The sequence below is a fragment of the Pan paniscus genome, chromosome X, assembly GCF_029289425.2.
Source record: "Pan paniscus chromosome X, NHGRI_mPanPan1-v2.0_pri, whole genome shotgun sequence".
NCBI lineage: Eukaryota > Metazoa > Chordata > Mammalia > Primates > Hominidae > Pan > Pan paniscus.
The window spans coordinates 48,641,834-48,658,667 of NC_073272.2; the positions used below are offsets into that span (position 1 = coordinate 48,641,834).

General features: G+C 39.7%; 1 protein-coding gene across 2 annotated transcripts in view; it reads left to right on the plus strand.

Moving 5' to 3' along the window:
• The window catches only part of JADE3 (jade family PHD finger 3), a 149,223-nt gene that overhangs the window by 104,260 nt on the left and 28,129 nt on the right, over positions 1–16,834 (plus strand). For both annotated transcript variants that reach the window (XM_034950655.3, XM_034950654.4), the window contains exons 5-6: positions 8,099–8,289; positions 11,587–11,798. In XM_034950655.3, the coding sequence (XP_034806546.1) occupies positions 8,099–8,289; positions 11,587–11,798 (403 nt within the window). The remainder of the gene's footprint in view (positions 1–8,098; positions 8,290–11,586; positions 11,799–16,834) is intronic.

The following is a 16,834-nucleotide window of genomic DNA, read 5'->3' on the forward strand; positions in this document are numbered from 1 at the left end:
AAGGCATATCAAAGGATTTGTGGCCGTCTTTGATCTACCACAGTCATAATATTTTTAATGTTTGTCTTTTTTTTTTTTTTAAGAGACAGATCTTGCTATGTTGCTCAGGCTAGATTCAAACTCCTGGGCTCAAGCTATCCTCCCGCCTCAGCCTCGTGATGAGCTGGAACTACAGGCACAAGCTACCATGCCTGTCTTGAGTTACTTGTTTTGTTGCCTATAGACAGATTAGTCAGCTAGAGAAACTTTACTAATAAGACTAAAGTACACTCTTGCTTTTTATTTATTAACTAATTTATAAGGTTATCAAAATGCTTTAGCATCTTATTTCCTAATGGACTTAGAGCAGTAATTTTGGATATATATATAAATTAATTGACTTGATCCTTGGGTGCTAGAATTACTCTACTCGTGCTATAGTAACTGAAAATGGATGAGGGAGAAATAAGAATAGATAGAGCACATCCTTTCAGAATCTTTGTTCTGGCTTTCAGATGAGGTTTTCCCATCTGTTTCACTGTCCTTTCTGCAGTTTCCCTGTTAGTTCAGTATAGTGTATATATGTGGTGATTGAGGGGAGGGGTACAGAGATTACAGAGCCATCTTGCACTGTAAGTTATAGCTGCTTAGGTAAGTACTGACGACCAAAAGAAATTTTTCGAAAGTGAGTTCAACAAATAAAGATGGTGTTAACCCTATTTACATGTCTCTAGGTAGACTGAAGGATTTTGAGTCATTAACAGTGAGCTTCAGATATTTCTTTTTGGGTATTCATTTATATATTTTAATCAGTTTCTATTGCAGTAAGATTCCAATAGAAGGAAAACAATGCTTCATTTTTTGTTGAAAGCAAACATACATTATAAGTTGTATAATACACAATGATTAATGAAGTTTTACTGTGTGTGTGTGCATGTGTGTATGTTTTTAAAATTACGGATGAACTATTATACAAATAAAAACAATCAGAATACAAAAAAATTAACTGTGTAGTGTATGCTTATACACATGCATATATGTATATATAAATGGGATTATTCTATAACTTGCTTTTTTCACTTAATATATACTTCTGCATCGTTAATAAAACTAAAAGAGGAAATGATTGGATATAGATAGGTCCCTATTTCCCCTTGCAATGTAAACTCTGGACTTACTGGGCTATGGAGATTAGTGCTTTCTTTACTAAACTCTAGACTCAAATATACAACTGCCAATTCAACAGTTCCACTTGGATGTCCAGTAGACATCTCAGACTAAAAATGTCCCAAACTGAACTACTGATCTTCCCAAACCAGTTCTATTTGTAGTTTTCTAGGTTTAGCTAATAGAAAAATCTATCCTTCTAGCTGTAACTCTGTCTTTTCAGTTTAAGCCAAAATTCTTAGTCATCTTTGATTCTTCATTGTCTTATATCCCATATTCAATATAACAGGATATCCCATTAACTCTACTTTCAAAATATATCCATATTTCATATAGTAAAAGAACAACCCCTAATGATAAATGGAAACACATGCCTGCCTCCCACTCCACTGCTGTATTTGGTCATCTGGGCCCCTCACATCTCCCCTTACTCTCCTCACCCCATCTCCTTCTTCCCATACCTCCTTTTTCATCCCATTTTAGGCAGCAGCATTCTATCACTTTTACTTTCAATTATGAGAATTCAGTAAGGAGCACAATATACAGAGCACTTTCTTTCTTTTTTTTTTTTTTGAGATGGAGTCTCGCTCTGTCACCCAGGCTGGAGTGCAGTGGCGCGATCTGGGCTCACTGCAAGCTCCGCCTCCCGGGTTCATGCCATTCTCCTGCCTCAGCCTCCCAAGTAGCTGGGACTACAGGCACCCGCCACCACGCCCAGCTAATTTTTTTGTATTTTTTAGTAGAGACGGGGTTTCACTGTGTTAGCCAGGATGGTCTCGATCTCCTGACCTCGTGATCCACCCGCCTCGGCCTCCCAAAGTGCTGGGATTACAGGTGTGAGCCGCCGCGCCCGGCCCAGAGCACTTTCATACACGTTTATCTTATTTAAAATTTAAAACAGTCCTTTTGCAGTTGTTCCAGTTACTATTGCTGATGATAATTTGCCCCCAAACTTAGCAGCTTAGAGCAGCTGTGTTATACCCATTGATTCTGTGGGTCAGGAAATCAGATAGGGCACAGTGGAGATGGCTTCCCTCTGCTCCATGATGTGTCTAGGGCCTCATCAAGGAAGACAAAGTTTGAGAGTGACCCAACAGCTGGGCACTGGAATCAACTGAAGGCTTATTCACTGCGTGTCTGTGTAACAGCCCATCCCTGGGCTTGGATAACATAGACTACACATGGCCTTTCCATTAGTTTGGCTTCCTCATAGCCTAACAACCTCAGCATAGTCAGATTTCTTACGGGAGTCAGGCACAGGGCTCCAAGTGCATGCGTTCCTGCAAACCAGGAGGGAGCTACATTCCATTTTATGACCCAGCCTTGCAGTTCTCATGGCATCACTTCTATTGATCAAAAACCATCACAAGCCCTCCCCTATTTAAGGGGAAGGGAGATAGACTTCACTACTTGATGAAGATGACAAAGTCACATTGCAGAAGAATGTGGGATTTGGAAAATGCCATCTGTCGCAGGGGTTATCATTGTTCTTTGTTTTGAGTCATGGAGACTTGGAGAGAAGTGATTATCCCAGAGTGGTAGGATGAACAAGGGTCATCTTGGGAAATGATTCCTAGAGTTGTTATTACAGTAACTACTATCTAGTTAGTTTTATTTGTGTGTTTAGAGATAGGGTCGCACTCTGTCACCCAGGCTGGAGTGCAGTGGTGTAATCATAGCTCTCTACAGCCTCAAATTCCTGGGCTCAAGTGATCTTCCTGCCTCAGCCTCCTGAGTAGCTGGGACTATAGGAACATACCACCACACCCAACTCTATCTAGTTCATTTTTAAGGCATTTATTTCAAACCTTTACAAAACCTACAAGGTTTTGGTTTTATGCAGTTTCTGCAGTGTTCACAAATGATTCTAATCCACTTATTAGGAAATGTAGCATAGTCTGTACCTGCCAAATATTTAGATCAACTGAAGAGACACTGAGGGGTCTCTGTACATAAGACACTGGAGGAGGCCATAGATCAGGTTAGAGTGACTGCAGTTACCTTTTTATTGCCTCCTTAGTTGGCACAGCAGTATCCACAAGGGCCAGAGGTAGTAGTGTTCCAGCCACTGGTCTCCCCTGGAGAGCAGATGTGATTGTGGGTCCTTTCACCAAAGGCTAGTCATCTGGAAAGTTATTACAACATTCATTTACATGCAAGCATCCAAATTGAAAGTTGAGGTTACCTCATCCTAACAAAATTGCTCATGCTTCTAGGCTTGCGAGCTTTTGCTGATTTGGTCAATGGTCTAGTGACCATTTAAAGAGTGTATCAGGCCGGGCGCGGTGGCTCACGCCTGTAATCCCACCACTTTGGGAGGCTGAGGCAGGTGGATCACCTGAGGTCAGGAGTTTGAGACCAGCCTGGCCAACATGGTGAAACCCCATCTCTGCTAAAAATACAAAAATTAGCCTGGCATGGTGGCATGCACCTGTAATCCCAGCTACTTGGGAGGCTGAGGCAGGAGAATCATTTCAACCTGGTAGGCAGAGGTTACAGTAAGCTGTGATCATGCCACTGCACTCTAGCCTGGGCAACAGAGTGAGACTTGGTCTCAAAAAAAAAAAAAAAGTGTGTTTATCCATAGTACATAGCCAAGAAAGAAAATCACCCATCCAGGGAGGATAATCCTGGGATTTCCTCCAGCTTTAGCCATGTTATATATACTCGAAGATATTGAAGCTGCATTTTAAAAATCCCAAACATATTTTTTTTCACTAATTCTCACAGCCCTTCCCCCTCTATCATTATAAGTACAATAATTTCTCCTTGTGAGTTTATATTAACTTCATCTTTTACCCATGTATTTTCTTGTAGTTGGTGTTACTGTTTTAGTATATAATTTATTGTCATGGTCTTGGTCCTTAGATGCAGACCTTTAGTTCAAGATACACGAGGAAAGATGAGTGAGATGACATTGCTGTCATTATCATTATTGTAAATTTTGCATCGAAGTATAATATCCACACAGAAAAGTACACAAAGCTGTACAGCTCAATGAATTTTCACAAATTAAATGCACTCATTTATCTGCCACCCAGATGGGGAAATAAAACATGGCTGGGCACGGTGGCTCATGCCTGTAATACCAGCACTTTGCAAGGCCAAGATGGGAGTATCACTTGAGCCCAGGAGTTGAAGACTAGCCTGGGCAACACAGTGAGACCCCATCTCTACAAAAGATTTTAAAACTAGCCATCGTGGTGTTGTGTACCTGTAGTTTCAGCTACTTAGGAGGCTGAGGTGGCAGGATCACTTGAGCCCAGGAGGTTGAGGCTGCAGGAGCTTTGGTCATGCCACTGAGAACTACCTAAAAAAAAAAAAAGAAAATATTACCAACACCCAAGAACCCCTCCTTCTTCTCCCTGCCAGTAACTGACCTCCCTCACCCAAGGTATCAGTTTTGCCAGTTTTTGAGCTTCCTATGAATAGACTCCTACAGTATAGTCATTTGAGACTGAATTGTTTTGCTCATCAGTAGGATTTTGCCATCCATCCATCCTGTTGCATGTAGTAATTCATTAATTTTCACTTCTGTGTCATGCATTGTGTGAATATGCCACATTTTTTATTCTGCTCTTGATACATATTTGGGTTGTTTCCAGTTTTTACCTACCATAAAAATGCTGATACGAGCCTTTTTATTTATCATTTGGTATGCATCTGTGTACACTTTTGCTAAGTATATACCTAGTGTGGGTTTGCTAGGTCATGGGTATGTGTACGTTCAGCTATAATATCTGCTGCCAAAGTGGTTGTTCAAATTCACACTCCCACCAGCAGCATGAGAGATAATCTATTTGCTCCATTTCCTTACCAACATTTAGTATTTTCAATTTTTGGACAGTCTTTTTAAGTTTAATTATTCTGGTAGATAATAGTGATTGTAATTTCAGTTTGCATTTCCGTGATAACTAATGAGGTTGAGAACCTTTTAAAAGTTTATTTGCCATCTGGATAGCCTTACTTGTGAAGTATCTCTTTAAGTTTTTTTCCCCAGCTTTTAATTGGGTTGTCTTTTTCTAATTAATTTGTAAGAGTTTATTATATATTGTAGATGTAAGTCCTTTGTTGTCTATGTGCAATTGCAAATATCTTCTCCTGTCCCATGGATTGCCTTTTTATTCTCTTAATTGTCTCTTTTGATAACCAGAAGTTCTAGTTTCATTTTTCAGTCTCTTCCTTTATGGTTAATGGCTTTTGTGTCTTATTTAAAATATCTTTGCCTGCCCCAAGGTCATAAATATATTCTCCTCTGTTTTCTTCCAGAAGCTTAATGAGCATATTGGTATAGAAAAACATTTATAGCCTACCTTGTTCCATGTAGAATTTGAGGCGATTGAGATGAATAGTTAGCAAAACGGTCTTCCTTTTAAAAAAAGATAACTCTTGACAAAAAAATTGGATATTCTCCCTTCTAGGCCATGCACTAAAGAAACATGACATATTTAATCTCATAGTCTCTAAAGAATTCATATGTCTGTCCTACCCTTTTTAGTTGGGTATGTTTCAGTTGGAAGCAGGCCTCTAACAGTAATTCCCAAAATTTTAGTTTCAATTAGTATTTGAGGTTTCTGCATTTTTCCTCAAATATTTGTTCCCTTTGGCTTTAAAAACTCCATATAGTAGAAAAATTAAAACGTGCAAATGTGTGTAGTTGTTATTAGCTTTATTCAGGTTCATTATTTGGAATCAGGCTTTTGGAAGAATGCTTATTAGGAGGCAGTATTCTCTACATTTATAGGGTGGACTATGCCTGTATATATTTTATGTTTATTCATTGGAATATGTTTGTGTTTGTAAATCCTTCCGTATATGTGATGACTCTAGAGTAAAGAAACTGGCTCTAGAAGCCTTCCGGAGAAATGATTTTCATTATTTTATGATGACATACGTGTGTTTATTTCTTTTTTTAGATGGCCCACCTTGTTCTTTAAAATTGCCACAGAATAATAATCCAGATTTTTCTCTTGGTTAAATTTTCTGAGGCCTCATACAGTATTTAAACCACCAATAATAACTTGTTGGCATGAAAAAAATTTATTTTTTTCTCTGGTTTCCTTGCCTTGAGCCCTTGGATGTCAGGAAGGGTGAGGGGAAATATCAGTCTGCTTGGGCTTAGATTCATGGTTGCTATTGTTTATGGTTGGGAAATGGATTGAGTGTGCATAGCTCCGTGGCCTCTGGGCTTTAACTCATTTGCATAAATAGTGAAAATAATAAGGAATATAAAAACAATAACAATGACGTTATTGAGCATCTATTTTTACTGTACACTAAGTCAGACACTTTCTGTTTTTTTCTATATAATTGTTATAATAGTCCTACAAATTTGGTATTTTTTCCCTTCAACTTTTAAGTTCAGGGGTACATGTGCAGGATGTATAGGTTTGTTACATAAATAAACGTGTGTCGTGGTCGTTTGCTGCACAAATCATCCCATCACCAAGCTGTTAAGCCTAGCATGCATTAGCTATTCTTCCTGATGCTCTCCCTCCCCTCACTGACAGGCAGCAGTGTGTGTTGTTCCCCCTACCATGTGTTCATGTGTTTTCATCATTCAGCTCCCACTTATAAGTGAGAACATGCAGGTTTTGGTTTTCTGTTCCTGCGTTAGTTTGCTGAGGATAATGGCTTCCAACTCCATCCATGTCCCTGCAAAGGACATGATCTCATTTTTTTTTTGGCTGCCTAGTATTCCATGGTGAATATGTACCACATTTTCTTTATCCAGTCTATCATTGATGGGCATTTAGGTTAATTCCATGTCTTTGCTAGATATTATTTTTATCATATTTAATGATTGTTATCCTTACATTTTAGCTAAGAAAACTGAACCTTATGTAAAGTAAGTGGCCAGGCACAGTGGCTCACGCCTGTAATCCCAGTGCTTTGGGAGGCCAAGGTGGGCGGATCACGAAGTCAGGAGTTCGAGACCAGCCTGGCCAACATGGTGAAACCCCTTCTCTACTAAAAATACAAAAAATTAGCTGGGCGTGGTGGCACTTGCCTGTAATCCCAGCTACTGGGAGGCTGAGGCAGGAGAATCACTTGAACCCGGGAGGCGGAGGTTGCAGTGAGCCGAGACCATGCCACTGCACTCTACCCTGGGCAACAGAGCAAGACTCCATCTCAAAATAAATGAATAAACAAACAAACAAATAAAGTAATAGCCTGAGATCACCATGTAAGTGAGTGACAGAAAAAAACAAGCCTCTGTGAGACTAAAGCTTGTTTTCTTTACCACCATCCAGTATTGTCTCCGTGACAGAAAATTATTAATTTGGCTGAAATATATCTTTGGTATGGGATCTGGCTGTGCCTTTGTGCAGATATCGCCCCCTCCCAGGTTGGTTTCCTCTTCTAAATAAACTTGGTGGCCATTGTACCAAGAACACACTAATGTGACGACATTTTATTAGAATGAATGGGCCAGTCGTGGTGGCTCACGCCAGTAATCCCAACACTTTAGGAGGCCAAGTTAGAAGGATTGCTTAAGGCCAGGAATTCAAGACCAGCCTGGACAACATAGTGAGACCCCATCTCTTACCCCAAAAAAAATTTTTTAAACGTTAGCCAGGCATGGTGGCATGTGTCTGTAGTCTCAGCTACTTGAGAAGCTGAGGCAGGAGGATCACTGGAGCCCAGGAGTTCAAGGCTATGGTAAGCTATGACCTTGCCACTGCATTCCAGCCTGGGTGGTTGAGCAAGAGCTTATCTCTAAAAATTTTTTTAAAAATTAGAATGTTGGGAACCAGGATCCATGAGGGTGAATAAAGAATATTGTAAGCAGTCAGCGAGTTAACAGCACATGACAAAACTAAATTTGTAAAACCATTTGCTTTCTAGAAAGGAATCTGCCATACCTCCCAGAGGGCATTTAGCCATCCATTCAGTGCCTGAAATCTGTCATTTGTTTATTGTTATCATTGTCTTTCTGTTGCTTTTCTAGGATTATAGCTGAGAAGGTAAAGGACGTTCTGTTTATCCGACCCCGGAAGTATATTCACTGCTCCAGCCCAGACACCACAGAGCCTGGCTACATCAACATCATGGAGTTGGCAGCATCTGTTTGCCGCTATGACCTAGATGACATGGACATCTTCTGGCTTCAGGAACTCAATGAAGACCTTGCAGAAATGGGTAAGTTCTTTTCTCACAAGTAAGTTGTGACTTAATTCATGTTTTTTTTTTTTAAGTTATCAGAACCCTTTAACTTGTTTTTATTTTTGTTGCCTCCTTTCTTTTCTGGCCTTTTCATTTATTTTTCTCATTGATTTTATCTTATTTCAGTGAGATATTTCTTCAAATGCATACATAGAAATAAAGCAATAATATTTAAATATGACCTTTTCTTTCCTCATTCATAGTTAATGGCACAGATCAAGGATAGCATATAGGTCTCTTGAAGTTGTTTCCCAATTCAGGAAGTTTGAGAATGGCCATAGCTGATTGGCCATAGCTGATTGGACTTCTGGTTGAGAATTCTGAGGCAGGTTCCTGGCCTGAAAAGCAGTGTGATCAGTGAGCAGGGCCAGAGGTAGAGGCCCCTCTGGCAGGGGCTTGGAGAGAATCTCCAACTTCAGTATTGAGCAGCACCACTGCAACTGACAGATTGCTGTGACAGTACCCCTTAATGCAGGACTTGCTACCTGGAAGAAAAGTTGCAGGCCTAGAGCAAAACATTCACAAAGCAGTTCTTAGCTACTTCCACGGAGTTCTAGAGTTGTCATACAATATTCAAAAGATAAAATGAAACAAAAACAAGCAAATAAATTTATGTTTACATATGGAAGTAAACATAATTAATAATTTTAAAGTAAATGTGTGCCATACAATACCATACCAACAATACTGAGAAATGCTAGGCTGAAAGATAACTCATTTTATACTTACACACAGTTCTTGTTCATCTGTTTTCAGTCTAAGCAGTGTTCACGTCCAAGTTTTCCTGTAGATCTGTGGGTAGTTTTTAAGTCTCCGTATAAGATATGGTGAAGGATACATTTGATCTTATTTTTGTTTGAATCACATTTTATTTCATTTTTGTTTGAATCACATTTGTTCATTGTTAGTATAAGGATCAGTGGTTTTTCTTTTCTTCCCACCCTCCCTTTTTCCTTTCTTTCTTTTGAGGCTAGTATCTGAATGCACATGAATAAAAAACTAAAATTATATTAAAGCAGTTTGGCATGGGAATGATAGTTACTCTGCCAGTAACCAATCCTTATTCCTTGATTTTTAAAGCTTTTTGTTTTATGTCTTTTCTTGCTCTGCCTCCTAAGAGGAGAGGGGAGTGGTAAATTTAGGGTGGCAACCACAAAGAGAAGGGAATGAAAGACTGACAGAGAAGTAAAATCAGAATATGAGGACATAATCAAATGGATTCATGGCTCAATGTGCGCTTGTGTTCATAATGCATATAATATCCATAGCTATCACAATCATTGCAAGGCTGCCTTTGGCATGAAACTACCTTATTATGAGGTTCCTTTGGTATTTTGTAATTAATTCTCCTTGGGTGAGTTTTTTAAATAAACTTTTTATTTTGGAATAGTTTGATTTACAGAAAAGTTGCAGTTAGTACAGGGAGTTCTCATATACACCTCACAGTTTCAGTTCCCCTAATGTTAACATCTTACTTTACCATGGTACATATGTCAAAACTACAAAACCAATACTGGTACATTACTGTTAACTTCAGACTTTATTGGGATTTCAAGGGTTTTTTTTCCATTTACAACCTTTTTCTGTTCCAGGATCCCATCAAGTATACCACATTGCATTTAGGCTTGTAAGAATTTTAAAAGAGGATTGCAGTATCTCAAGCTTTTCTTTAGGGTGAATGATATTGCAGTGAGGTGTCTAAGAGCTTAAAGTAAACTTTTTTTTTTTTTTTTTTTTTTTTTTTTGAGACGGAGTCTTGCTCTGTCTCCCAGGTTGGAGTGCAGTGGCGCGATCTCGGCTCACTGCAAGCTTCGCCTCCCGGGTTCACGCCATTCTCCTGCCTCAGCCTCCCAAGTAGCTGGGACTACAGGCGCCCGCCAACACGCCCGGCTAATTTTTTGTATTTTTAGTAGAAACGGGGTTTCACCGTGTTAGCCAAGATGGTCTCGATCTCCTGACCTCGTGATCCGCCCGTCTCGGCCTCCCAAAGTGCTGGGATTACAGGCGTGAGCCACCGCGCCCGGCCTAAAGTAAACTTTTTAAAAACAATATTAAGCATATTATGAATTAAGAACTTTTTAAGTTGAGTGCTGACTACATATTAAGCACCATACTAAGCAACGTACCAATATTACTTCATCTCAGCTTCACAACAAATCACTGGGTTTCTTATTATTATACTTAGATAAGAACACTAAGCCCTAAAGAGGATAAATAACGTGTCAAAGTTTACATAGCTAATATGAGGTAAGGTTGGAATTTTAATCCAAGTTTTCTTGTAACCAGACACTATATTCCTTTACTCCAAAAAAAAAAATGTGTAACTTGTCTTGGCTGGAAAAATGAAACATAAAGCCTGGGCAGTTTTTGGTTTCATAAGTAGCCACACCTTAAAATGGTAGTTTATGTGGAATTCTAAAGTTTCTTAGGACATCTTATATTACAAATGAAGTGGAATACTTGGGTACATTTGTTTTGGATCATCTTGAGGATTATTCCTGAGTTTACAAGTTGTTAGAATAAATACATAAGTGCTGTCACAAAATTTGATTAATAAGTGTGGAAGGCTAAGATAAAATAAAGTTATAGCTGGGAAAAGGAATCAGGAAGCAAAGAAGGTAATTCCAGAATTGAAGTTAGACCTTTGTGAATATTAACAGGTTTATATGTTGTTATAGTTTGCCATTGAAAAATATTATTAGATTTTTTAAAAGTCATATTTGAAAAACAAAATATTTTATATGTGTAATCACCTACACATGGGACCTAGAATTTTCTTTTATGGGCTTCATACATTTTCATATGAAAATTTCCTTGTATAATCATTAGATATGCTCATTGAAGCTAACTTGCTAAGAATGAATTATTATATCCAAATAGTTATGTGATTTTAATTACTATGCTACAAATTATCGTGTCCAGAATTATAAAGCTTGGTGAAAGTCCTCCTACAGTGAGAATAAGAGAAAATATAGAGATTTAAGAGGAGACTGGCAAGGATTTGGACAAGAAATCGAAAGGGTCAGTAATATATCTTCTAAGGAACATGGTGAAATATACATCTCCTTTCATGTGTCAAACACTAATACATGATTATAGGTAAATGTTAGAGTAGCACTAGCAAAAGATTTTTTGAAATCTGGTTGTTTTAGAGCAGGAAAGAGATGTTTTTATCCTTTAGAATCCTACCCACTCCTGCACTGGGCTCACAGTAGGTGTTTTGGGAATGACAGCTGACTGATGGGTTGATTGATTGTTTGTATTTCTGTGCAGGTTGTGGGCCAGTTGATGAGAATCTTATGGAAAAGACAGTAGAAGTCCTGGAACGCCATTGCCATGAAAATATGAACCATGCTATTGAGACAGAGGAAGGGCTAGGCATAGAGTATGATGAAGATGTGATCTGTGATGTGTGCCGGTCTCCAGACAGTGAAGAAGGGAATGATATGGTGTTCTGTGATAAGTGTAACGTCTGTGTGCATCAGGTTAGTGAGAGTGGAGACCGTCATCTCCCTACGGTCAGCCTTTCTGAAGCTCAGTGATGATCTCCAGCACCCATATCTGGGTAGCAGCTTGCATTTAAGGGTGAAAATAAAGATTTGGCCTGGTTGTTCTTCAGTATTTCCTCTAGAAACAATGCTTCTTATGACCCCCAAGATGACTTGCTGACTAACTTTACCCCATGGGGCTAAACCCAGGTCTTCATTGTGTCACTTTATGCCCAGACCATTGGGATTGCCTTGTTCAGCTTGCCCCTAGGCCCCTGCCCCAGGGGGATCTCATTGCTGCCTGTCTGAGGTCTCTCCTCTTCCTTCAAATCTCCATGGCCTCATGAGGTTACACCCATGGTCAGTAACCTTGGTGAGTTTACACTTCCTACAAATAGAAGTCCAGACTCCTTATCCTGGCACTTGTAACCCTCCCCCATCCCCTAAACATGCCACTCCTAAGAATGTCCACCCCACTTTTAAAGATCACAGAATTTTAGGACTGCAAAAGACTGTCTAACTCCTCAATTTTACACAAATACCGGGAGAGGTGAAGTGACTTTACCCAAGCTGGTTATTTGTCATTCTTTCTACTATACTGCCTTTTTAATTAATAATGATGATTATTATATCAACCCTCCTTTCAGCTCTTTCCATTTTTTCCCCCACAAGCACTGTGTTCCAACAAAATAAGGTTACTCAAGGTGCAGTGATGAATATTCCTGACACTGTCCTATCTCCCATGTTTCAGCCACACTCCAATTTGTAAATGCCTCCTCCTATGTCCCAGCTATCAAAAATCTACATATTTTTCAAGGTCTAGTTCAAATCCTTTCGTGAACTCCCTTACCCTAAGTGATTTTTCATTCTTCTGAACCTGTTGTATATTTCATTCATTTTGTTAATTTGTCTAGCAAATAGGTACAGTACTCCGTGGGCCAGGATTGTGATGCATGCTGAGGACACAGTCAGTGATGAAGAGGCAGACATGGTCTGTGCCCCCAGGGAGATCATAGTCTGGTGAAAGAAATATAAGGAAACTGCCAATTTAGCATCATATGCCAAGTGTTTTTATAGATATAAGTCCAAGCTGCTGTGGAAATGCATCTGTGAGAAACGAGAGTCAGGGACAACTTCCAGGAGGTAGCACCCAAGCTAAATCTTAATGTCCAAAAGGAGATGTCAAGTAAACCAGCAGTGTGTGTTCAGGCAGAGAGGAGAAATGTTCAGACAGGGTAGTGAAAGCAGGCAAAATATGTCAGAGGCAACTGAAGCCTTCAGAAACTGTAAAGTGGCAGAGTAGAGTAGGGAAGGCATGGAAAGTGAGGGTAGAGAGGGATACAAGAGACGTGTGTAAAGGACCGTCTGACAAACTAAGGAACTTCAGTTCTGTCCTGTCAACCCTGGAGGATATGATATGTATTTTAGAAAGATCATTCTGGCTACAAAATGACTAAAGTAATTAGAATAGATAACATAGCAGATAGAAACCAGGGCTTAAGATTATTTTAATTCCCTGGGCCTCTTAACCTAACCACCCTGTATGTAAAAGGTACTCAGAATTATTCTGTGACCAATTGGATCTTTTTCTTCATTTACCTTTAACAAAGTGAATTTTGAAAATTTGTCTTCACTTTACCAATTATTGGCATTTATATCAGACTTTAAGTGAGAGCAGAAAATCTTTACCATTTAACTATGAACTTAAGTATTATATCTCACAATACAAGCCCAGAGTCCCTTCTCTGCAATTCCAAAATTATAAAGTTCTGAAAAACGCATGTTTTTGCTGAAGTTTCACACCAGAACTGATTTGAGGACAATACCACAACCTACCCAGTATGAGGCCATTTGTAGTCCTTATCCATTTTGTTTAAATACTCATATATTTTGTTAGAGAACTATTAATGTGTTTGGTTATATGGTATTGCCCCTGGTCCCACTGGGGGCTTAGGTCATATACTATATATATATATATACTTTCCTAAGATCTGAGCAATTCTGAATTTCCTAATTTTTCTTACCCTAGAGGTTTCAGATAAATGATTGTGGATCTGTAGTAGGCTTAAAAGGAATAGCATAAAGGTCATCTGTATATATTTTCTATGTTTGTCCTTTACAGTTGGGACAAAATAGTAAGTATTCTCAGGTTCTTTAACAAACTCAAATGTAGCATAATTATCTCCAGTGCTATTTATTAGTCTTAAAAACGATTCCGGTAATGAATATGAATGATACCCCTTTCTCACATAGAAAGAGATGAGATGGCAATAACTGACCAGACCTTGCAGTATGTAAACTGGTATGTATTAAAGCTGGGACATTGGTACCCTATAAAGTTTCACATAAGAGATTCTTCCAAAGTGAGTATATTTACTTGGATTCTAAAGAGATACTTGGCTTAGAGCTCCCTCTGTTGGCTGAAAAGTGACTTAAAATGCCTTGGAAGATTTGGTTTACTCCCTAACAGAATGGGGACATGTTGACATCTGAATTTATTAAACATGATTTTTCTTCTTTACTGACACCATATTACATTTCAGTGTTTGTTCCTCAGTGACAAAAAATACACTTATGGTCAGTACTTTTGAGGAGATGTGTACATAAGTAGCCTTTAGATTTTAACAATGAATTTAACATTTTTTCTTTAAAAAATGTGAAAGTTGGGCCGGGCATGGTGGCTCACGCCTGTAATCCCAGCACTTTGGGAGGCCGAGGCGGGTGGATCACGAGGTCAGGAGTTCGATACCAGCCTGGCCAATATGGTGAAACCCCGTCTCTATTAAAAATACAAAAATGAGCTGGGTGTGGTGGCATGCACCTGTAGTCCCAGCTGCTCGGGAGGCTGAGGCAGGAGAATTGCTTGAACCCAGGAGGTGGACATTGCAGTGAGCCAAGATTGCGCCACTGCACTCCAGCCTGGGCGACAGTGAGACTCCATCTCAAAAAAAAAAATGTGAAAGTTAGGGCCATTCTAAATCCTTTTACATGTATCTATGATCTTATGACTGTGAGTAAGTCCACAAAAGGGCTCAGTAAATGATGTTCTGCCCTATAGACTGGCCAGGAGCTAAAGGATATTCCAAGAGCCAGTCACTGACCTGACCTCTCTTCTGCCAGTCTGAAAGAGACTCTATTTTAGGGAGGAAGCTTGCTTTCATTTCCTAGCAAACATTCTGGGCCTCAGACAAAGAGCTTTAAAGGTTAGAAACCTTATAAAATGATGCCTTGCTCTTGTGAGAGGAGCCTACCTAGAGTCCAGCTTCAGTTCTTGAGCTAAATACATTTGTTTTATCCAACCACCTACTCAAGCTCAGCATAGGGGGCATTCCAGGTAAATTGATGACAACAGCTCTACCTCTAGTGACTTTAAAATCTCATTGAGTTCTGTAGGCCAGGGTTAATTAAAAGAAAAAAAATATACTAAAAATCTCACTGAGGAGAGGAAACACAACAGCAAATGTAGAGAAAAAGAATACATGATGCTGGCCGGGTGCTGTGACTCACACCTGTAATTCCAGCACTTTGGGAGACCAAAGTGTGGATCACTTGAGCCCAGGATTTTGAGAGTAGCCTGGGCAGTATGGCAAAACCTCGTCTCTACAAAAATTAGCTGGGCAGAGTGGCACATGCCTGTGCTCCTAGGTACTCGGGAGGCTAAGGTAGGACGATTGCTTGAGCCCAGGAGGTTGAGGCTACAGTGAGCCAAGATCATGCCACAGCATTCCAGCCTGGGTGACAGAGCAAGACCCTGTCTCAAAAAAAATAATAATAAAATTAAAGAACACATGATGCTGACTATGTACTTGGTGAGGGAAATTGCATGGAGTGGAGGATGGGAGTCAGGCAGTGGGACAAACGCAAGGGGCTACAGTGACCTGAGCAGGATTTTTGGAGGGGCCTGGAGTTTGAACCGGGTCTGGAAGGGTGAGAAAGGTCCAACTATGGAAACAACAGTTGACCATGTAGAGCAGGGAAGCTGCTTAGACACATGGATGTGAAAATAAGAATGACCAGTTATGGAGAAAACCAGGAGGCCTGCCTGTCCAAGTCAGAAGCCCTGTGTTTGGGTATAGTGGGGCATGAGATCAGATAGTGAAGTACAAGGAACAACAGGCTTTAGATAAGGAACCGGCAAACTTTTTCTCTAAGGATCCGCTGTAAATATTTCAGTCTTTATAGCCACATACAGTCTCTGTTACATGTTCTTCTTCTTCTCTTTACAACCCTTTAAAAATGTGAAAACCATTCTTAGCTTGTTGGCTTTATAAAACAGACCTTGGAAAATAGCCAACCCCTAGTTTGGATAGTGGGGGGCAGGTAAGAGTAGAAGGAATATCTAAAGGGCTTGCCACTGTACAATGGTATGAATTCTTTTAGTGAGGAGAATCTGGCAGTCAAGTAGAAGAAGGGTTGAAGGTGTGCAGGGGGAAAAAGAAAATGTAGAAATTAATCAATCCAGGCATGGCATAATGAGAACTTGGGTAGAGCAAGTGGTGAGGACGGAGAGGAACGTCAGAGTCTTGGGGCCACTGTAGGGAGAATAGCAAGTACCAGGTCAGCAGATGAAAGAAAGTGAGTAATACAAGTCTAGGAATTTGGATCTGGAAGATAGGAAGTATGGTGGTAACACGGAAAGAAGGAGCTTGGAAAAGGACCAGGTTGTGAGGGGACCGATATTATGGTAACTGTTATAACTTGAATCTGAGTTGAGGGTGAATCTCCTGAGGCAGACAGAAATTTTGAAGCTGCCATATTGAATCAGTTAGTCTCTAATAGAGTAGAGCAGTAAGGAGGAAATGATGGGCAAAATTGGGGATAGCAAAAAGGGAGTCTAGAATGTTTCCCAAACTAATCTCCAGTTTCTCACAGTAATTATTTATTTGTCCAACTTCATTCCATAAAGGATTTGAAGCACCTTCCAGAACTCATTATGAATTATTGTGATTAGTGCAATATTCTATTCAAGATTCATTCACAAGTCCCTGTTTCTTCAACCCAAGCAAGCAATTGCTACGATTTACTGAGTACTT